General features: G+C 42.3%; 1 protein-coding gene across 1 annotated transcript; it reads left to right on the top strand.

The window, feature by feature from the left end:
* Nucleotides 1–2724: 2724 nt before the first annotated feature.
* LOC147886643 (BURP domain-containing protein 6-like) lies at nucleotides 2725–4208 on the top strand. The gene is made up of 2 exons (XM_087395900.1): nucleotides 2725–2933; nucleotides 3170–4208. Exons 1-2 carry the CDS (start codon nucleotides 2868–2870, stop codon nucleotides 4160–4162), a joined length of 1059 nt encoding a protein of 352 aa, XP_087252026.1. The 5' UTR covers nucleotides 2725–2867; the 3' UTR covers nucleotides 4163–4208.
* The last annotated feature ends 19530 nt before the right edge of the window (nucleotides 4209–23738 follow it).

The raw sequence follows: 23738 nt of genomic DNA on the forward strand, positions 1-23738 counted from the left end.
ATGTACAAAAGTTGAGGTAGATAAAGCAGATTGGGTGATAGGGAATGTGATTGGAGCAGATTGTGGAATAAAGGACAATGGATGCAATAAAGTTTCCTAGAATTATCTTTTCGGAATATGTTGGCTTGTGTGATGTATATAATTTTTTGAATAGAAGTGAACGTGAATGAAAATTATTTGTACCTTGAATTCTTTTACGTATCTTGAATGAGTGCCCTGATATGATTTATAATGTGTTTTATATGCTCGTATTTGGTTGTGTTTTTCAAACATATTAAAAATGGAACACCCTTCAGGCTCGACATTCTTCCGTAAACCCCAACTTGGTTCCCCATGTTGCTGTCATTCAAGACATCAATACTCCATTATCACACGTAGCAGAGAAAATTATGCATGATGTAGATTGGATAAAGTTTAACGTCGAAGTGCATGCGCATGAGTGGGGTCCAGACCGATCGCGTCGAGAGCGGCATTTTTTGAGAGTCGCACGAAACAGCCTACAGGATCTCCACAAGCATTGGAGAGACCACTTTGAGCCACTCATTAACAAGGAGGAGACTATCAAAGATATAATGGTTTGTGTAGATATCTTCTTGGACCGTGAGTACATACATAGTCCAAGAAGAGTATCGAGTGACCTCTCTAGCCATGAGGAGGAGGAAAGTACGAGTGATAGTAATTCAGAGCAGTAGACCTCCTCCTCTCTTTTTTAATTTTTGGAGAATGTCTTTGTTCATGCCCTGCTGCCACACGATTTTTCCCATGTCAAACGCTCGCATACACATACAATACATACCAACGCCAATTCTTCTTTTTTGTCCTTCTCCTGTTTTTGTGATTACCGAAACAGGATTTGGGGGTCTTATGGTAGGAACCGCACTAGTCTCACGCTTTGCAGTTGACACCTCCAGTGTTCTTTCGTCACCTTCCTTGTGGGTAATGCGGCTTGGCCAGTCCCGTTTGTGAGTCCTCAGGCAATGCATGAGTGGAAGCTTTGTCCTGCACCTCCTGTTTGCCTTGTTGTCCAATGCATGAACTGAAGCTTTGTCATACACCTCCTGTTTGTCTTGTTGACCAGTAAGCAAGATCGATTGGGATCATCTTGAGACACTCCAAGAGCATCCCCAGGCATCTACGTCATTGTTGGCACAGGGTGATGGGTAATCACGCTCCTCATTGCATCCATTCTCCAAATCGTACTCGTCTATAACAGTGGCCTTGATGTTGTTGCCGTTGCCATAGATAGTTACCTGCCTAGAGCATTGGCTGCTATGTGTGAACCAACGGGTGGAGAGAGCCTCGACGAGTTCAGTACCATTATGGTTAGTTACATTGTCCGACAAGGAAGAGTGATAGCTTTGACAGAGGCTTAGGACAACAACGAAGGTATATGCAAGCTATTCCAGCTCCATGCAACATGCTCAACCACATTGGGGTCGATCGTGACCTTGAGGATAAAATCAACAAACATGTCATTGGAGGTTGGCAAATTGGCCGAAGGACCTCCACCGCAACCTCCCTTTTGGAACGAATTCACCATTCGTAGTTCTGCACTGGAAGAGGTAGTTTCAAGCAATAGGCAATTGTTGGAAAGCCGTCATGGTGCAAGTGGAGCATTCCATTGATGGCAATACTAAGGTGTGCTTCCCAACTCAGCTCAAACATGCGTCTCTTATGCAACTGGTTCTCCAAACTTCCTTTCCTTTTGGTGTGTACTAGAGCGCTCATGTCCACAATTGGAATAGGAGCTGAGATAGCCTCGGGATACATAAGAGATTGCGATGGTGCCAAAACCTTTGTTTCGAACTGTTTTGGACTCCTTCTGTAGGCATTTACTTTGTGTGTTTCTTATGTGGATCCCAAATGCACTTGGAGCGCTATTAGGCGCTTGACAACTTGTGCTTTATGCGTTAAAAGGCGCTTGCCAGCTTGTACATTATGGATTATAACCATGGTAGTGATTAATCAAAGCAAAACAATTTCTATTAGACTCTCTGTCAACAAAGATTATATCAAATATATTTTTTTATTTACATAATTGTAATCTTTAAACTTTTTTTTTAAAATTTCGAAGAAAGTATTTCTGACAGCATACAATCTGACTCAAAATATTTATAAACTTTGTCTACAAACTTTAATAGAAGAATGGGCGCCGTACTTTATAGAACATAGACAATGGGCAGTGCTGTCGGGCACACAAAGTGTGTCCCCTTGTTTCTGTAGCAATGTTTGAATTTGCTTGTTAAACGTTTTTTGGGAGATTGAAGGGTTTAGTTCCGTATTGTGTTTTCAGAATTCTTGGAAGTATGGATATCTAGTTATATTTCTTGTAAAAAATGTTGGTTGGAGCTAACTGCAGGCGACTAGTCTAAAGGAAGACTGAAACTTCGAAGGGCTTTTTCTTCGGGTGCTAACTTCCAGGGACCCTGTGCCTCGAAACAAGCACGGGACTGCGCTTTGAATGACACAAGATTCTTGTCTACAGGATACGTGGATGATCGGGCATAACTTCTAATAAGCTGCCAGGCACATCTAGGTAGTAGCAGCCTTGTCTAGACTCTAGGTTGAACCGTGAACGTTCTGCCTTGACTGTTGGACAGATACGTGGTAGCGGCCGGCGTGCAGCTTACCTTTGCGTTCACGGAAGTATAGAAGGCTAGTGCGCGCACGCTTTTTAAACTCGTTCAGTTCGCTTTATCCTCTATCTCTTTCCCTCATCCACGCTTTTCAGTACATCTGGCAGTTCCTCGGTAATTCCTGTTTGCGGATGTGTAGAAAGCTACTGCGAGCCCATTTAGTTTCCATGCTCATTCATCGATCCTGTAGTAGCATTTGACGTTCGCATTATAACGAGTGGCATTTTCCTCATGGATCGGAGTCATCGGACGGGAATCATTAGCTTCATGCAGATCAGCTCAAGCTTCACCATCCTGGTTATTTCTGTTTGATTTCGGTTCTGTTCGATTTTCCCTGGCTAAAGATATCGCGTTTTCATTGCGTCCATCATTGGAAAAATCTGGCTGTTTTGTTGAAAATGAACTCTATTGCAGTCGTTAATCTCCACCCGTTACGTGCAAGCGTGCTTATATCCCCTTCAAATTTCAAGAACCTATTTGAAGTTTTAAGGCATTATACTGACAGTCTTCTTGTCGACCGTGTTTACCAACAGATAGTGTCCATATTGGTCTGGGAGAACGATTTTGCAGGCCGGGCCTTTGCATGGGGTAGCGCATTGCAAGACTTCACGCTTGGTGTGGGAGTACCGCCGATATTGGCAACCCGTATTTCACCAATTGATGACTTTGCTGCCGCGAAACTAGTTGCACAGTTGAAATCTGGGACGATGCCCGGCGATTTCTCGGCGTTGTGTGATGAAGCAGGCTTCTTATGCGACCAGAGCATTGACGTGGTTCCTGTACTGTTATATTCGTTTGGCAGCTATTTCCTCTCCTCTAGCAGAAACCAAAATAAGTCGCTTAAAGGCATGAAGCTCAGAATGTTTTTCGGAGAAAGGCAACTCAGTTTAGGGAACAGAATCCGGCTAACCGAACAACACAAACCCGTTCCCGGAAGGGCATTTTTGCCTCGTGCTCTGGCAAGCGAACTGCCACTCCGCAGCCAGGGGCTACCAGAGCTCTTACGATTGTTTGGCTTCTCCAACAGTTCTCACATGGCAACCAGCATGGCGGAGACACTAACCATTTGCGAAGCTGATCCGAGAGAGGACGAACTGAAGGCTTGTGTGGCGTGCCTCGAAGAGATGGTAGATTTTGCGGTATCAGTAATTGGATCAAGAGATCTAGAATTTATGGTGGGCGACCTCATGCCAGCGGGGGAAGCGCCAACAGTGAGAAGCGTGGTTGAGATGAAGTCTGCCTCGAGGGGAACAGTAGCATGTCACAATGCGATGTTCCCATACCAGGTTTTTTACTGCCATTATCTTCGGGGCAGCAAGGTATTCAAAGTCGAGCTAGAAACGGATGAAGGCAAACTGATATCAGCTGTGGCGTCTTGTCATCACGAAGCTAAGCTTAGGAGCCTACAGAATGAGGTGTGGGCGGAGCTGAAGGTGCAGCGTGGTGAGCTGATTTGCCATTGGAACTATGGCGACAATGTAGTGTGGATCCCAACCTTGAGTGTAGCCTTGCCATCAGCTACGTAATGGCCTTTTGTATCGTCTCTAAGTTCGACACATTAAACTTGAATTATTTCAATGGTAAGTGAAAGAGTCGATGGTAGCTAGTATAGTATGTTCCCGTACTCAGCTAAGAATGCAACTTAAATTTGCTCGGTTGAAGTGAGAGGGGAAGGGGATTCATGGAAAAGCACAAGTGACACTCGAATGAAAATGTCAAGTTACCTGTCACCGTGCCATTGGAGGAGGGCTTTTGCCACCACTTCCTACTTTATAATACTATCTCCAACTACACCCCCATTTAAAATAGTATGCTAGATTCTCAAATTTTTAGCTATGCCAAAAACTTGGCCACACTTGTCACATGCTCTGAGGTTAGGTTGAGGAATACACGAGCTTTGGCTAACACGAATGGTAGAGAGATAGAGAAAGATGGGGAAGATAACCACCATGAGGACAACATTTTAAATGCTTGTTAAACATTTCCTCATTAATTGCTATGTCAAGGTTTTGGTGTGAGTTAAAAATAGTTTTAATTGATGGACTTGGCACGTTGGTCACTATCATACATGTAGAAGTGCATCCCATCACTTTCATTCTAGCTTGCCACCCTTCATGTCCAAAATGGGTCCATGCAAATGAAAAATTGTTAAAGACACCAATTCAGAACTTTGGTGAAGACACCATTTCAAAACACGAGAGAGACTCATGGGTGATTGCCCTATGCAAATGTAAACAAGATGGTACTCATGATCTAGAACCAAAATGCAAAATTTCGAAAGGCAAGAAACAATAGGCAGAGAGAGAGTGGCATAATGATGTGCCATTCTTATTTTATATTAGATTCAAAGGACTAACAATCCTCTCAAAAACTACTTTTATTCAGTAGAAGACTTTGATTAAAAGAACCCTAAAATAATGCATCCTCTCCAACCTCCCCTTGTTGATCATATATATTCTATTTTATTTTCCAACAAGTTTGAAAAGCTGTATGGCTATAATTTAAGAAGCTATCTAGCCCTCCCCTCCCTTTATTCCTACTTTCCATCTATCTTAGGTCTTAATAAATTTCAAGATTTTTATTCTTTGCTCCCCTAAGCATATAGTTTGAGTATATTAAAAAAGAGTGGAACTAGTGTCATGAAGTTGTGATAGCAAATATAATCTCTACTCTAGTCTCCCAATGATAAGGGGGAGGAGGGGACAAAGAATTGCCACTCTTATTTTATATTATATTTAAAAGACCAATAATCCTCTTAATAAATATTCTATTAGATAGGAGAACTTGATTAAAAGAACACCCTAAAATAAGGCATTCTCTCCAACCACCCGCTCCCACATAACATATAATCAATTCCAACAAGTTTCAAAAGTCATGTCGCTATAAAGCAAGAAGTTATTTAGCCTTCCCCTCCCTTCATCCCTACTTTTTGCTAGTCTCTCTTTAATGAATTCATGTTTCTCATTGCGTGCTCCCTTAGGTTGCACATGGTTTTGAGTATATTAAAAAAGAGTGGATCCAGGTAGACTAGGTCTCATGAAGTTGATACTAAATACAGCTTTTACTCTTGAATAAAACATGGTCCTAAGAATAATGGGTGGGAGAAGACAACCGAATGCCACTCTTATTTTATATCATATTTAAAAGACCATTAGTCCTTTTTGAATTAAATAGAAGAATTTGATTAATAGTGCCCCTTTAAAGTAAGGCATCCTCTCCAACCTCCCCCTCCAGAACACAAATAATTAATTCAATGTTATTATGCAAAGAGTTTGAAAACTTGTAATTAGGGGCATAGAAAACACATTGCTAATGTTGGCTCTTTCCCACAACTTTCACCGAGGAGGAGTTGGGAGGAGGAGAGGGAGAGGAGGGTTGCAAGGTTGGAGGAGAGGGGAGGAGGAGTTGCAAGGTTTGGACATGCTTTTGGATGTGAGGTGAAAGGAAGCATGGAGACTTGGAGAAAATTACTTGAAATATCAAAGTAGAACTCAACACAATGTCCCAAAGAGTGCGGGCTTCATTCCATTATGAGGTATTTATACAAGTTTAAGAGCTTCTCTCTCTACATGTAGGAATTGTAAGACATTCTCTCTCTACATGTAGAACTTGCATATAGAAGTTGCATGTAGGAGTTGCAAGTTGCATGTAGGAGTTGTATGTTGCATGTAGGAGTTGCATGTAGGACTTGCATGTAGAACATGCATGTAGGAGTTGCATGTAGGAATTGCATGTAGAACTTGCATGTAGAACATGCATGTAGGAGTTGCATGTAGGACTTGCATGTAGAACATGCATGTAAAAGTTGCATGTAGGACTTGCATGTAGAACCTGCATGTAGGATTCCTAACGGAGATTATTCCTAGGCTTATGCAAGTACAAGCAGACCTTCACCGCTGCCACTCTAGACACACATTTTGTGCTACCTAAGTCCATGTTGGCACAGAGACAACATACCCCTGGATTCATTTTATTACCCATCCTCGGGCTATGGCTTATTCTGATTTGGGAGTTGGGATGTCATGTGTATAACCCAGTGGCTGTTGAACTTGTGGCATGCCAGTTGCTCCTGCTATAAGCTTATGTAATTTCTGGTTTGTAGCTAGGAACCTTATATCCACTTGAGGAGAGGTATATGGCTATGAGCTATTGTTCCTTCCCTTGTTTGCGCTCTTTGCTTCCCTACTGCTGTGGAAGCTTGTGGGCGAGCTTCTACTCACTCATCGCTTTGAAATGGAGGAACAAATCTCATTTTTTCCTTATTGCAGTAGTGATTTTCAGCCCGTTGCCTACTTCCTAGAGCTTGTTTCCAGCTTAGGAAGGGTTATCTTCGCCCTTAGTTGTTGCATGGAGTCTCCTACTAATCGTGGGTTGCCCATGGGAGCTATATTTTGACATATTCTAGGTTGTTTTTACTATTTGGTGTGTATACAATAGGCTACGTCCCTATCTTTTTGGATAGTTTATTGCTTGTTTTAAGAGGGGGAAGTCATATATTCATCCTCTAGGAGCAAAAACGACCCGCTATACATCGATTTCAGCTTGTGCTACACTAGTTTTCAGCCAGAAGCAAAAACAATCTGTTTTCTGAGGAAACTTTGCTACTAGGAGTGCTGGATGTTCTCACTTCATGGTTTCATGCCCAGGAGGTCGCCAGTGATGCGTTTATGCATTAGGAGCTTCGCATTCTCTGATTTGTAGGACATTTTGCAAGATTTGTGCTTGTGCACTGTGCATATTTTCTCGGGTGTAGGAGAACATTGGTTGCTCATGTTTTGGTGCATCGGTTACTAATGCACTATGGCCATGATTGGCTGAGGCAGAGGGAGATTGCAAAGTGAACTGTAAGGAATTTTATGTTGCAAACTATGCGAACAATCACTTTTAGGAGAGAATATCTCTCAAACCTTGAGTATTCAGAATCTGAGTTAAACAAAGAAGTGTAGAATGTTTTAAGGTCTACAATTTTGCTTTTGGAAGTTTTCTCAAAGTTTCCTAATCTGGATTATTTGTCAAAATTATTAGACTTGCAAAATAGTAAAAAGTTGCGCTCTGTAGCCTATGAACCCTATTTCTGACGAGAATATCTTTCCAACTGTGAGGAATTCAGTCTGGGTGTAAATTGGACAGTTTGCGACCATTGGATAAGCTATAACCTTGCTTTGGGAAGCATTTCAATCCAAGATTTTCAGGAAAAGTTATGATACCTTGCATGCCCATGATTTACAGTTTCGATAATTCATTACAACAATATCTGGAAAAAGTGAGCAGAAGGCTATTTTCAACAGTCAATATTAGAGAATCCATAAGGAATTTGGATCTGTACTAAACTGAAAGTTTTTAGAGCTATTAGCTGACTACAATTTTGTTGTTTATAGTTTTGGCATCTGAGTTATCATTTAAAATATATTGGCTGTTCAAAATAGGAAAAAGTTGCTGTAGATTGTCGTAATTTTAGCACTTTGACTGGCATTTGGATTGCCCTTGCAGTTGGCATTTTCTTTTGGGCCAGATTTTCTCATGTGGATGCATAGTATATGTACATGAGTCAGTTGCATTTTGATGCTTCTATCTTTGAGTTTTTGGTGACATTACCCTCTATTGTGGTATACATATTTGGGTGCACCTGGTGTTTGGTGTGATTCTTTCTTGCAGGCACTAGCACTTGGGATTTTGCTTTATATTTGCATTATGGCATCCTCATCCATGTCTGAAAAGAAGATTTTCTTAAAAAGTTTGATAGGGCAAACTTTTCTTTGTGGAAATAACATATAAGGAATGTGCTTATTCAAAAGAAGCAGATTAAACCCTTGGCAGGGATTGCAGCTAAGCCTGCACATATGTTTGAGGATGATTGGAATGAGTTGGATGCATTAGCAAAGTCTACTGTTAGACTTCATCTTGCAGAGCTAGTTTATTTCATAGTAGTAAATGTGCAGACTACGGAAGATTTGTGGAGGAAATTATGTGCCACTTATGAGAAGGAAACTGCATCTAATAAAGTTTACCTTATGAAGAGGTTGTTTGAGCTACAGATGAAAGAAGGCCGGGTCTCCATTTCTTTTCGACATTAGTCAAATTTAAGTCCGACCCTAGCATTCCCATTGCCAGTAATGGATATGTGTAGGTGTTTTTTAGTCTTTTGGAGACACCACTAACACTATTGGTGATCCTCTACACTGCGTTCAAGCTTTGACTATCGGTTGCTGCTACATCCCAATTCTGCAAAAGAGTGAAAATCATCTGATCTACAACGACTACAGGAAAAATAGACTAACAGAGGCAACAACCCCCAAGAACATTAAATCAACAACAACATATTGTCGGAGAGACGACTTTTAGCAAAGAAGAAATGGCATACAACCAGATTCAATGAGCAAAGTCATTCAAAAATTGCTTGAAGCCAGACCACTTTCAAAAATCCTTCACGACTTTTGTAAACAACTTTTTCATGACAAAAACTAGCTGGATAGCCACCACAACACTCCGGACAAGTGAACACACTGTGATGAGTGAGGTATCTATGAAGCTGTGTCTTGGATTGAGCATTGAGCAAGAAGCAGATTGTACTCCAACTCCATTCCAACCATACAAGTGTGCAACAATTGATAAGACAAGCCCGTACGTAATCATTGGATTACCAGCAGACAGTCATCCGACTGTGCAACAACATAATCAAATATTCAAGGTTACAAACTCCAGCAAAGTGCAAGCAGATTCCTTATCAAACTGCACTACAGGCAACACAATAGTAGCCAGTGACTATAGTTCTCTATTTCTCTCTTACACGGCAAGTACCTTGGTCCATGTCAAATAACTTTGAGAAAACATCACCGCGCCGAATTGGCTATGCTTATTTTACAAGAAACTGTGCTAGACTCGAAGGGGGCACACAAATAGATGATCAAGATGACATTTTCCATGATCCAAATTACACACCGAGTGGAACAAGTTCTTCTGATAATTCTATGCATGGCACATAAATAAGTGAAGTTCAAATAGAACTTAGCAAATTGATGGTGCAATCACCTACTAAAGAATTACTCAAAAGGAGTATTGCAATGAATTTCGCAGCACACCTATTTGTTTAGGCTCAAAGAAAACTCGACTTCAATCCATTACCTCCACCTCCAAAAAAGAAAGTACAAGCTCCAGCTCATAGACAACAATGCCATCCAAGAATGCACAATACTTTGGTAAAGTCAACCAAATTCACCAGCAAGAAAGGACAAGATCCAGATAGTCATGTCAGACAATTTGAAACAAGGTGGGCAGCAAACGGGTTCAGACAACTTCCGGACCTCACAAAAAAAGAGCAATTTGCAACAACTTTTAATGGTAAGCCAATGATTTGGCTTATGCAATATGGAGTACCTCATTTTGCCTCTTATGATGAATTGAAAACTGAAGAGCCTCCAGAAGACATACTCAAGAAGCTTTGGAATATGAAGCAAAAACATCTGTTAGTTGAAGACTATGCACAAATGTTTGGAAATCTGAATAGAAGGTTGACAAACAATCAACAACCCCCACTGATGAGCAGCTGGAAGATTATTTTTATAAGGGACTCAACAAAGAATTACGGACAGCAGTAGCTGATAGAGATCAACTTGGAGGAGTAAATGATTTTAACAACATGGTTGATGTGGCAAAAAGAGCAGAAAGAAGACTAGACATGAATTCAAGGAAGAAAAGGCATTCCGAATATGACACTAATTCTGAAACAAAGACAGATACTGATGCAAAAGATGAGGAGAGTGATGATACAGAAGATGATACATCAGATGATGAGAGAAGAGGAGAGACCTCAAAGAAAAAGAAAAGACAGAGCAAGAATAAGGAGAAATCAAAAGGCAAGAAGAAAACAAACAAGCTCTCTAAGTTAGAGCAAATGATTAAGGAGCAATTGGAAACTTTAAAAACACCCCCACCCCCACCTAAAGTTGCTTGTGCATTTTGTGTAGGAAGGACAATCATGAGAAAGAGAGATGCTAGTATAAGCCAAATTATAGGAGGAGAGTCCCTCCTCATGTGCAAAATTCAAACAATCAAGCCCCACCCCTGGCAGCTAACCAGATTGTAGTAGGCAGGCAAGGACAACAAAGATTCAATAATGCACCACCAAGAAGACCCAATCGGTAGAATTGGGAAAATCAACAAGGACAAAACTAGGATCAAGCATGCACATACTATGGCATGGAAGGCCATAGACAAGGTCCTGAATGTGAGCTTTGGTGCAAGCACAGAGGAGAAAGAGGAATCCCAATAATCAATTATAATGCAAGAGGTAACCAAAATCAGCAGCATCAGCCCCACCACTAGTTCATATGGTGTACTTGGATCCTATAAATGAGGATTACAATCAACAAAATCAAAGAAATTAGGGTAACATACATGCCCTAGTAATGACAAGATCCAGAGGTATAAAGCCCATGCTTGGCCTTGGAGATGCACCAAGAATGATATCGATGGCAAAGCCAATGAACTGGCCTAATCAAGAACAGGTCCGAAATAAAGCTCTATAGCAAGTACTTGAGAGTAATGCAGCAACATAAGCAAGATCATCACAGCTCCAAAACAAGGGTAAGGCTAAGCTCAATCCAAACATAGCTCGATAGTCTTCCGACGGAAAACATTCGACATCAACCTACAAATAATAAACTTCAGCAAAGCAACATCCAACAACTTAACAGGGTTCCAAATACACACACAATGGAACAAGCTTCTTCCAACGCGAGATATACTCCCAAAAAAAGAAGTGATTTGCTGGACGAAACTAGCTTGGACTCTGTAGAGTAGAAAAACAAAGGTGACAAGGTCAAACTGACAGAAATCAAAGAGGAGCAAGCCGTTCCAATTGCAAGTAAAAGATTTTACAAGTTGGTTTATGGTGGCCTATAGTTTTAAAAGATGCTCATAATTGGGCCAAAGCATGTTTAGCAAAGTTTCCAGGTAATCAATACATTTTGGGTGCCACTGACTATTGTAGATAATGGGTTAAAGCTGTAGCACTCAGAACATGCAAGTCTAGGACTTTGACACATTTCCTTTATCACAATATTGTCACCAGGTTTGGTGTTCCTATTGAAATAGTGTTGGACAGAGGGACCCATTTCCTCAACAAAACAATTAGGAAGATGACTAAAATGCACATGATACATGAGGATGACCCTTTGGATGCAGTGATTTGTGCATGTGCCTTGAAAGGGTTGGAGATGTAGAGAGAAAGATAGAAGAATAGAGTGATGGAAGCAGTGAGGAAAGGAGAGAGACAAACAATGATGGAGGGATCTCTAGAGACCATGGCCATGCTGGTTGTTACAGCCAGTGCACATTGCCATGCAAGCAACCACATTAGTTGCCACATGGGCAACCAAGTCAGATGCCACATAGGTAGTCACGATAGTAGACAATTATATAGACAACATCACATTAGTGCACAGTAGCCACATCAGCCAACAACAATGTGGTAGTCAGTGATTAGAGCAGCCCGACTAACTTGGTTGGGACAAATCTGGCCAAGGGGTCGATCCATAGGCTTCCATGATCGATCATTTCTAGGGCCCAAGGAAACCTATAAAAGGTAGCCTCCTTGGCCTCATTCATCGTTCACTTCTAGGGTTGAAGAGTGCAGCCAATAATAGTATTTCATAGTTGAGGTCAGGCTAGGATTAGGAGCAATGAATCTAGTTCATCCTTGGTGCCTATAGGACATCTTCCAGGCCCCTTCATTGTGGACAACAATAGAAGAGTCTGCATCAAAGCAACCCTCTTCTGCCAATCTATAGTGAGGGTTCATCCCTCCATACAGTACTTATTCTTTCTATCATATTCAACCCTATTGGGAATACATTTATGTTGGAAATGGTAGGTCACCTCCCCATCTGTAAGTCCCCAAATGAGGAGAGCCCAGGGGAAGGTGGACCTAGGGCTAGGGATGCCACATGAGGTTCTAATTGGATGCCATTGTGGGCAACATGTCCACAGAGAAAAAGAAAAAGTGGGGGTTACCACATGGGCAAGCACCTCACAGTAGCAAGGGGACTACCATATGGGCAGCACATGGGTTGCCATGTGTGGAGCAGAAGAAATGAGTACCTGGCACCAAGGTGGACAACACCATGCTATGCAAAGGGACTAAGAAAGACCATGATGATGTTAGCATGGGCACAACTTGGTGTGGATGCTTGGAGTAGACTATACAAAGGCCCACGTGGCTTGACAAATCTATAGGTGTAGATGTAGTGCAAATTTATAGGTGTCTGGCAAAGCCTTAAGGCTTGCATTGGACCAAGGTTTGGGGCAAGAAAGGCCCTAAACAAATGGCAGGGAACATGGAGCATATAGGCAAGGGCTATGGGTAGGTGGCAAGCCTACAATAGGTCCTCAGATAGGGCAGATATGTTGGGCAATGACATGGTCAAGAGCAGTAGTAAAAGGGTTGGACATGGGGCCCTATTCATGAACAAGGACAAGAGGCACAAGGTGAGAATATGTTGAAGGAAGCAGAGAAGGAATTCCTCCTTAATTGTAGATTCCAGCCCATTGATGGTCACCATTGTGCTTATCTTGTCATTAGATCGCCAAAGAAGCAAAGGAGGTCAAAAAACTCAATTTAGAACAATTTGCAAAGATATCTTCATTCCATTGTTATCCTACAACCATCTGTATATTCAAGCATGAGATCAAGTATTTGATTGAGTCTACAAGACTTAATCATTATGTCCATGGAAAAGCATAAAATATCCTCAATCTAGCATCTATTATCCGGCATCCATGGGTCAAACAGAGCGGACCAATGGCCTCCTTTGTAAAACCCTGGGAAAAACTGTCTCCACTCCACTTACTCCCCTCACTCCTCTCTCACCTCCCCTACCCGCCTCCCTACCTCTCCTACTTGCTGCCTCCCCTCCCTACCCATGCACCTACCCTCCCTAGCCGTAGCACCTACCCTCCCTACCTGCACCCCTCCCCTCCCTACCCGCAGCGCCTACCCTCCCTACCCATAATGCCTACCTCTCCTCCCTGCCACCTCTCCTATCCCTTATGCCTCCCCTACCCTCCCTACCCCTGCAGCGCCTCCCCTACCTGCCCCCTTTGCCCTCCCATGCTGCCCTCTCTATGCCTCCCCTACCCTCCCCCCCATGCCTTTACCCTGCGGCTCGCTACCCCTACCCTCTCTACGCCCTCTCGATGCCTCCCCTACCCTCCCCCCTGTGCCTCTACCCTGCCCTCTCTATGCCTCCCCTACCATATGCCTCTACCCTAGCCCTCTCTATGCCTCCCCTACCCTCCCCCCGTGCCTCCCTAACCTCGTGCAGTGCCTCCCCTACCCACCCCCTCTACCCTCCCCGCGTCGCCCCCCTCTGCCCACCCCTCCTCCCCTCCTCGCAGCCTCCTCCCTCCCACCGCTGCCACATCTCCTCCCCCCGCCTCCTCGCCCCCTCCCACTACCTCCCTCTCTGCTCTCCCCCCCCTCTGCCGCCGCCTCCCCCCTCTCGCCCCAGTCGCTTCCTCAACTTCATTCCCCCACCTCCCTCTCGGACCTCTCTCTCTCTCATACCCCTCTCTCTCTCTCCTCCCTCCCTCCTTTCCTCCCTCTCTCTCCCCCATGCCACTTCCCTCTTCCTCCTAAAGGCCGCGGGCCCCAAGGCTCCTCTCCTTCTCTCCAAACTTTCTCTCTCTACTTCCTCTCTCTCCTTCTTTCCTTCTCTCTCTTCAAATTTAAAAAAAAACAAATCTACAAAACTTAGATTAAAAATTAATCAAAAAAAATTAACAAGTACTTGGAAAAAGTTTATAATTTTGCTCTTTCTTGCTTTCTTGCTCTTCCTTCCTTGCTTTCTTGCTCGTCCTTGCTTTCTTGCTTCAATGAAATGAGGGGAGAATGAATGAAGACAAGGAAGACTATATATAAGAAAAACTAAGTTTTCCTCCTCCTCTCCTATTGGCTTTCCATTCCTCCCCTCTCCCATTGGCTTCCATTACTCCCCCTCTCCCATTGGACCCCCATCCCTCTCCCAATCGTGGTCATACAACAACTGTGCTTTTATTCAAGGGCATATTTATCCTCATCAATAAGATTATTTCAACATTTATTTCGATACAATACTCAAGGTATGAAGTGCATGATTTGTGCACGAGGTGTTTAATTTGTTGTATCAAAATTGTTTCCCACACACACACACACACACATACCGGGAATTTGCTAATATTATCACATCTACATTTCTCCGATGGGCATAAAACTTTGTACACTCCTCAACCTAGGTGGTATTAACTTGCATACAAAGTGGCGCACTATGATGCCAAAAATTGATGTTTTTTATTTGGCGTCTGATAAGAGTTTGAGTATCAAGTGATAGCCTAGCAGCTCTCACTTATTTCTATTTTGTAAAATATTGAATGGGATTGAGAGGATGAGTGGAATGGATCATTGTAGATACCATGTGTATGAATGATAAATACCTTGGTATGGGGTGAGAGATATTTGTATATGGGATATTATGGGGTTTTTAGAAAATAAGAAGAGTGAGTCATATAAAGAGGTGGGCTCATGTCCATGTGTTCCAATAATATAAAAGAGGCCACATGCTAAGCATGTGGAAGGCATGTGGAGAAGTGTGGAGTCAAGAGGAATCCTTCTACAATGTTTATGTGGAATAAGGAGGATGTGGACATATGGAAAAGAGAGGGTCCCTATGGGCTCCATGGACTCTTGACTTTCTAAATATTTTAAGAGTATTGAGCATCTTTCTATGGGAAACATGGCAAGAGTAGCCAAAAAGGACATGTATGGTGACAAACGGGCTTATGTGATTGATGGGGAAAAGAATCTACAAGCAGCAATTGTAAATGGGTGAAGGAGGGTCACAAAATCTCTATAAAAGGAGCCCTCCTCTCCCTTGTTCATCATCTCTTCCACCATTAGGCCTCATGTTACTGTAGCTCTAGTCTCCTCAAGCCTCTTCCATGAGCCTTCTCTCCCTCTTGTAGATATTCTCTTATGTAGACTCTTGAGTCCATCTCTCTCTAGTTCATTCTCTCTCTATGAGTAGTCTTGGAGCTTTCGCTCCCACTTGTACGTATGAAACCTCTTCTTTTCCCTTTTTTTTATAGTATTTTGAGTTGCATTGGAGTCAAGTCTTACTCTATTGGTAATGAAGGTCACTCCAGGTTCTCTCTCTTGAGTGTCTCTTCCCTTTTTCCATTGCTTTCTCTTCCAAAGTGCCCAGAAGTGTTGTCTATTAAGCCGCTCATTGCGCATACATAGTTTATCTATTTCCCAAGCCACAAAGGGAGCTCCTCCTTTGCTCCTAGGTAACCTCTATGGGACTTGGATCGTTGATGAAGTCTAAGCATGGAGGTAGTATTCTCCCAAGTCGGCACCAGTAGAAGGAGTAGGTGTTTTTCATGATAGTTTGACCCCCAATTAGTAGTTTGCTCATAATGTTTTGTTTAATGGTCCGATTTGGATGAAACTTATATTAACGCAAAGCTCTCTTCAAGGAGCATCATTCTATGTCTTTAGTTATTGTATTAGATGTCAAACCAAAAATCTATTACTCTCTGTGTGTGACTATTTCTTTTTCAGGCAGGTTTTACACCCATCCAGCAAACTGCCCATATCTTTCCGACTGCTTCTCTACTTCTCTGTTTCTTATGAAACTTATATCAAATCGAAGCCCATTTCAAGGCACATCTTAATATGCATTTGAATATTTGATATCATGTCTCTGCTGAAAGTTATGGGTCTCTATGTCTTATGATATTTTGGAGAGTGTCTATGAAGGAGGTGCAATGTTTTCCCAAAACCTACCCATCTGACCCAATCAGCCCCTTCAAACTCCTCTATATATATCAATTCATGTCATGTTGAACTGCAAGATCTTCTTTCAACAACATATCACTCTTCTCTTTGGCATAGACCGGCTTGCTGAGATTATGGCCTCCGTTGATCCTTTCCTTATCCCTATGCTTGAGTACAACATCACTTGGGATGTTACCATCTTCATTCTCATCTAAGGGAGGAAAGTATGGTGTGGTCTCTTGGTATAAAAGCTTCTTTTAAATTTCCCTTTCCCAGTGATAAATATCTCTATCACTCAATTCGAAAGCAATAGAAAGTGAAGAGGTGCATGAAGTTTATTACCCCCAACTTCATGTCACATCTTTTGGTGGAGACACCGGGTACATTTGGTATTGGATTCATCCCACCTTCCTAAACAGTCTCGAGTGTACTTGATTGCATGTTATGCCTAGTATAGGCATGTGTTTCTGACGTGATAAAGAAGATGTCTGGAAGAACTTCGTTAGAAGAGATTGCAGCCCATTTAAGAGAACTAGAAGATTGCGAAGGTGATGCTCAAGCTATTCGCACGGTCATCATGATCATATCCTTTATGTTTGCACTCTTGAATATGTTGGTGAATTGAGAATGCCAGCAGTAGGCACAATGATAGATTGGGGATTGTTTCATGCACTGGTAGCTTGGTGAAGAGTTGAGTCTTTGGGTAGTTTTTAACTATAACAATGGAGTGGTGATTGTCAATGCTTTCAACTTCTTTTGCTATGCAAATGATGAAGAGTATAATATCTTGACGCTATTATGTGCACTTCTAATTGTGACAAGAGTGAGTCTTGAATACATGTATACACAATGTTTTCATGGTGCTAGTTGGTCACTTATTTTTGAAAATTTTGTTGAGGATCACATTGTGGAGGGTGTTCAACAAGTGGTTATGCATAATAAGTTGGTCTTGGTATACTAAGGCAATGTGGGATCTTGTTTGGGATATATTATTTAGATCTTGGTGTTTCCTTTTTGTGATTCATCATGGTGAAGATTCCACTATTTCGAGGGACCCAAGGGGAAGACCCAGAGTCTTATCTTTGGGATTTTGTTCAAGGATGCTGGCTTTCTGGATGGTCCATGAAGGATCGAGCAGAGATTTTGCCTGATTTTCTTGAAGGTGTAGCCTTGAGTTGGCATGAGGCCTTGCCAACCAAGGAGGACTGGGACCAAGTGGTGGCTGCAATGAAGTAGAGATTTAGGACATTGGAGTCACCAAATGCTTTGATGTTGTAGTTGGACCGGTTCTATCAAGGAGAGGGTGAGATGGTCTCTACGTTGGCAATCCAATATGAAACTTTATGCACAAACTAATGAAAGGGCAGCTTTGCGAGATGTGGCATATGCATCATCGACCCCTCAAAGTCTCGTAGGGATGGAGCACTTAAGGATTAGAAAATTTGTTATGGCTTTGGATCCTCGTCTTCGCTCAAAAGTAATGAGTAAAGATTCAACAACATACGTGGAGGCACTTCACATTGCAACCAAGAAAGAAGCTTCTCTAAAGATAGAATCCTCTTTTGTGTCTTCAACAGCTTCAACTCCTAAGGCGGAGGTAATGTGCACTCCTCAGGTACCAAAGTCCTCTGAGTTAGATCATAATATCTCTCAATTGATGGCAAATTTTGCTGATTTCAAATTGCATTTGGTTAATGCACAACAACCTAGAGCACCAAAGAGTGAGGATAGGCCTCGAGATAAGAGTGGGGTCACTTGCTTATGAATGTAATGAAAAAGGTCACTATCACCCCGAATGTCCTAGATTGAGAAAGAAAGAAGAAAAACAAGTATCCTTGTTAGAAGCTTCTTCAGGGGATGAGGAAAGAGAGGTAATGATGGCTAAACAGGGGCATGGTAAAGCAAAAGAAGAAGAAGAAAGCAAGGAAGAAGTAGATGAGGAACATTAGGAAGAGGAATGCCATAGTAAGAAAAAGAAGGCATCTAGAAGGAGAATTAGCGAGTCAAACTTTCCTTTAGGACAAGGCATTGGAAGCTATGACTTGTTGTTCGACCTTAAAGAAAAGGAAGCTCATATTATCTTTGGTCAATTACTTGCTTTGTCTCCAAAACTATGGAAAGAATGGGAAAAGCTAGCAAGCACAAGAGTGTCAAAGAACAAAAAGAAGAAAAGTGCCATTCCTATTGTTAAAAAGGTAGATATAGATGTTGGTGATGATGTACCTATGGTTGATGTGATCATTGATGGTCAAGTGATTTCTAATGTTTACATTGATGGAGGTGCATTTATTAATGTCATGAGTGAGAAGACCATGATAGATGCTGATTTAGAATACTCTAGTACTACCCCTCCTTATCGCATCAAATTGGCTGACAACACTAGGGTAAAGACCTTGGGAGTTGTGAAGAATCTAGAAGTGGATGTATGTGGAATTCTTGTGCCAACTACTCTTCAGGTGATCCCTACCAAGCCAAATGCATGTGCCTATCCATTGATTTTGGGAAGGCCTTGGCTACACAAGGTGAAGGTTGTTCGAAAGTGGAGAATTGATTTTGTAGGGAAATGATAAGAAGGTGCGCAACAACATTGGAAGTTGCAAAAAGTAAGTTTTCAAGGACGAGTCTTCAACATTAGAGAGTTCGAGTTTTGACTTAACCGATGAAGAAGAAGAGACAGGGTGTAGCTCAGAGGGTGAGGTGGAAGGAGTGGTCTTTGGTCTTTGTCTTGGTGTTGATCGGGATGAGTCAGGAGGAAACAAGGTGGTGGTACAAGAAGATCCTGTAGAGACACTTCATGTGGAGAATGTGGAACACACTAAACGATGCCAACGCAATGAAGAGCTTCCTGGTGATTCTCTATCAGGTAGTGAGAAGCTCCAGTACTTGGATATGTTAGATGATTTTCCATGTCTCTTTGCAACAAGCTATTCACAGGTTTGACCAGTCTCTTGTGGAGCACAAGATTGAGTTGAAGCCATAAAGCAAGCCAGTTGTGCAACACTTAAGGCGATTGGGGGTGATCCAAGCTGAGGCACTAAAGAAAGAGGTAACACAACTACTTGAGGCAGGATTCATCTTTCCTATTGATGATTCAAAATGGATATCTCCTGTAGTTGTCACACCAAAGAAAGGAAATAAGTGGCGGGTTTGTGTGGACTTTCATCCTTTGAATGCATGCACTAAGAGGGATCATTTTCCTTTGCCATTCCAAGATGAAATACTAGACCAAGTAGCAAGGCATGAGATGTATTCTGTATGTGATGGGTATTTTGGGTACTTTCAAATTTGTATTCAGGAGGAAGATCAAAAGAAAACATCATTTGTCACACCTTGGGGAGTTTTTGCTTACAGAGTGATGCCTTTTGGGTTGACCAATGCATCAACTACATTTCAAAGGTTCATGAGTCAAGTCCTTGAGCCTTACTTGGGAAAGCTCATAAGGGTGTTTTTGGATGATTTTTGCATTTATTCTTGGCATAGATCACATGGAGAAGTTAAAGATGGCCTTAGCTAGGATTGATGAAGCAAAAGGGTGTCTAAATCCTAGCAAGTGTCATTTGACTCAAACAGAAGTAGCCTTGTTGGGGCATATTGTGTCTGAAGAAGGCCTGCAAACGGATCCTGACAAGGTTCAAGCAATCATGGCATTGCCAAGTCCTGAAAGTGTCATTGGTGTTCGCAGAATTCTAGGAAAAACCAAGTATTATCAACGCTTTTGTGATGATTTTACATCTGAGATAGTGCATCCCATGAACTTATTGAAAAGAAATGGAGTTTCTTTCCAATGGGGTGTGGAGCAACAGTGTCTTTTCAGCAACTTAAGGAGGCCATGAGTAAGGGACCAATATTGAAGCCCCTTATTGGTCTCAAGACTTTTATGTAAATCCAAGTGTATCTTTGCATTCAGTTGGTGCTGTATTGCTACAAAAAGGAGAGGCAGGTAGAATGCAGCCCATGTATTATGCCAGCTGATAGCTTACAGAGGTGGAAACAAGGTATGAAGAAATGGAGTAGCAAGCCCTCTCTTAGCCTATTTATTACCTCAGCCATTTTTCTTCCTTACCTCTCAATCTGTATTAGCATATCTAGTTTGCAAGCCTAATCCTGGGGGGAGATTTGCAAAATGGTTGGTCAGAGCTTCAAGAGTTCTCTTCTCTTTTGTCAGTGAAAATACCACTAGGTCCACCATGGCAAATTTGCTCACAGGACGGTAGGATCTAAGAGAAGAAAAGAAATATAAGGAGGACATTAATGATGAAAGGGAGACACCACCAACAGCTTTTCTCTTGTATTTTGATGGGGCTTTTAGTCCTTCACACCAACAAGGAGCCAAGGGGGTGGTCTTGATGAATTCTAAAGATCAAGAAGTATGGGCTAGAAGACAAGAGCTTCCAGGTATCACAACTAACAATGCAGCTGAGTATAATGCTTTGATTCTTGGTTTTGAGGGTTGTCTTCAAAGTCAAGTTAAAGAATTGGAAGTAAGAGGAGATTCTTAGCTTATTATAAAGCAAATGTAAGGGCATTACAAGACAAGAAGTCCTCATTTGAAGGAGCTTAATCAAAAGGCTATGGCACTATGTAGTCAATTTGATTTTTGCAAGTTTGTTCATATAAACAGAAAAGAAAATCAAAGGGCAGATGAGTAAGCTACTCAAGCCATTGTAGTACAAGACCGGGGGGTGGTTTCTTTGGTAGACATTGGATGGCCAGAATTGCAAGATGTTCAGCAATATGTGGAAGAAGGCATGTTTCCTTGACGGTTAACTCCACAACAAAAGCAAAGATTGGTAAGGAAGGCTTGTCCCTAGAATATTGTTGACGACATTCTTTATAAACTGGGAAAAGATAAGGTGCTCCGTTGGGTGGTATTAACTAGAAAAGAATTCAATGCATGAGGCTAGACGCTAGGCATGGCGACGCTCGAGGGCCATGGAGGAAAAGGGAACGTGAGGGAAGAAGCATTAACATAGGTGGGGAAAAAAAGATTAAGAGGGGTGGAAACGAAGAGGGTGACTATGGCACAAGGGGGAAGGAAGAGGGGGAAGAGGAGCATGTACATGATGGGAGGTGGAATGTAGAGATGGAGACATCAAGGGAAGAGAGTCATGCTTTATTGGAAAGATGGGGGGGAACCTAGCTAGGTGGCTTTACCAGAATGAGCGTGTTCCATCAAGGAATAGCCCCCTCCTTTTATGGCCAAGAGAGGGGGTCTCACCCAATAAATGCATCCTCCCACATGCATGGTGTGTGTGGAAGAGTATCCCATGTGGACTAGGCACTTACACACTCTCAATTGTGTGCGACAACCCTTTGCCTCATTTTTCCACATACATCAACCCCCATATCCCAAGTCTAAGATACTCCCTTGGCCTCTTCCCAATTTTATAATACGTTCAAACATCTAGGCGGACAAGTGGAGGGTTGGCACAAGAAATCTTGCCACCTCATCCTACTTTCCCATTATTTAACTTGCATTCTTGGACTTTCTACACCCCCCCCACATGGGCCTATCCTACATGGAGGGAATAATCCAATATAATATCCATCTCCACCTATTTTATATTACATCTCCCATGGTCCTTAGGCCATATCTCACTAAATGTAGGCATGGGACCGCCTAGGTGGAGGGGTGGCGCATAAAGGACCCATGCCACCTTATCATTTTATATAATTACTACCATGGATTATGTACAAAACACCTTATGGGTCCTCTTACATGGAAGGGTGGCACATGGTCATGCCATGGTCATGCCCTGCCACCTCAACCCTGGGCCTTATGCACACCATATTTTATTATAGTATTGCCACACATACAAGCACACACACATATTTATGCCTTTTACTTTGGTCAAATTTATCCATAACAGTTCCCCCCCCAGGCAAGGAATGCACAACATTAATATGCCTAGGGCCATCACGCACAAAGAAGGGCTTGAGATAATGCTTGTTGATCACCTTCTTGCCATATGGCTCATGCAGCTCCTGAACTTGTACAGACCCATTGCTACGTTCCTTGATGACTTTGTATGGACCAGTCCACAGTGGCAGGGACTTCTTATCCATTTGCTTCCATTTGGTGGTCCAATCTGTTATCAAAGCATAGCACAACATCCCCCTCAGCAAAGTGTCTTTCCCATCCCTTGCGAATTTTAGCATCCAAGCGGGCCTTTTGTCGATTCTTTTGAAAATCTGTTTGATGTAGTGCAAGGTGTCAGGTTTCATCTAACTTCTCAAGTTGTACCAACCTGGCCTCTACATGTTCATCTTTTGTGATCCTCTGTTCTTATGCCAAACCGGAATCTCTATCTCTAGGGGTAAAACTGCCTTAGTACCGTACACCAACTCAAAAGGAGTGTGACTTGTAGACGTTTTATGAGTGATGTTGTAAGCCAACATAGCTTCAGTGACCTTATGATCCCACTGGCTCTTGTTCCGTGTGGCCATTTTTCCCATGGATTTACAAAGGAGGCCACTCCGTTTGTCCCATGGACGCTGGATGATAGATGCTAGAAGTGCGGTGATCAATACCCATGCGATCCATGAGCAACTCCACTGCTGCTTCACTTAAGAATGGACTCCCATGGTCAAATACTATTTCCATGGGTGTCCCAAACCTTGTGCAGATACGTTCAAATATGAAATTTGAAACTGCCTTACCATTTGCAGCAGGGAGGGCGATAGCTTTAGCCCACTTACTGACATACTGAGTGGCTACCAAAAGATACTTCTTTTTGCAGGTAGCCATGGGTAGGGGCCTAACAAAATCTATTCCCCACTTTTGAAATAGATGGATGGACATCATTGGGTGATGTTGCCCAGGACGCAAATCCTTCCTACCAAAAAATTGGCATGGTTCACAAGTTTTGCAATGCATAGTGACATCCTTGAACAAGGTCAGCCAACAGTACCCAGCATGTAAAATCTTCTTAGTTGTATAGTCACTAGCATAATGGCCTCCACAAAATCCATCATGATAATGCTTCAATACCTCAGGTACTTCATCTGCATCAATGGCTCATCTTAGTACCCCATCCAGGCCTTGACGGTATAACATCCCATAAAAGAGAGTGTAGCACCTACTATCTCTGCGGATCTTCTTTCTCTCATAGCTAGTACTTTCTGGAGGAAAGGAGAAAGCGGTCAGAAACCTATAGATTCCACCATACCATGGATCCCCAACTTCTATGGCTGCTATAAGGGTTACATCGAGGCACTCCTCTAAATCAATCAAAGCATTCTTCAAGTTGGAACAACCCCCTTTTACAATTTTGGAAGAAAAATCATATTCT

The sequence above is a fragment of the Dipteris shenzhenensis genome, chromosome 24, assembly GCF_047967505.1.
Source record: "Dipteris shenzhenensis isolate YYH24624 ecotype China chromosome 24, Dip_SZ_1.0, whole genome shotgun sequence".
Taxonomy (NCBI): Eukaryota; Viridiplantae; Streptophyta; class Polypodiopsida; order Gleicheniales; family Dipteridaceae; genus Dipteris; species Dipteris shenzhenensis.

Bases quoted from the DNA above. Each gene is read 5' to 3' on its own strand.
- LOC147886643 (XM_087395900.1), top strand. From the start codon at position 2,868: ATGGATCGGAGTCATCGGACGGGAATCATTAGCTTCATGCAGATCAGC. The intron at 2,934-3,169 runs GTTATTTCTGTT...GTTTACCAACAG, and splicing joins GCTCAAGCTTCACCATCCTG to ATAGTGTCCATATTGGTCTG.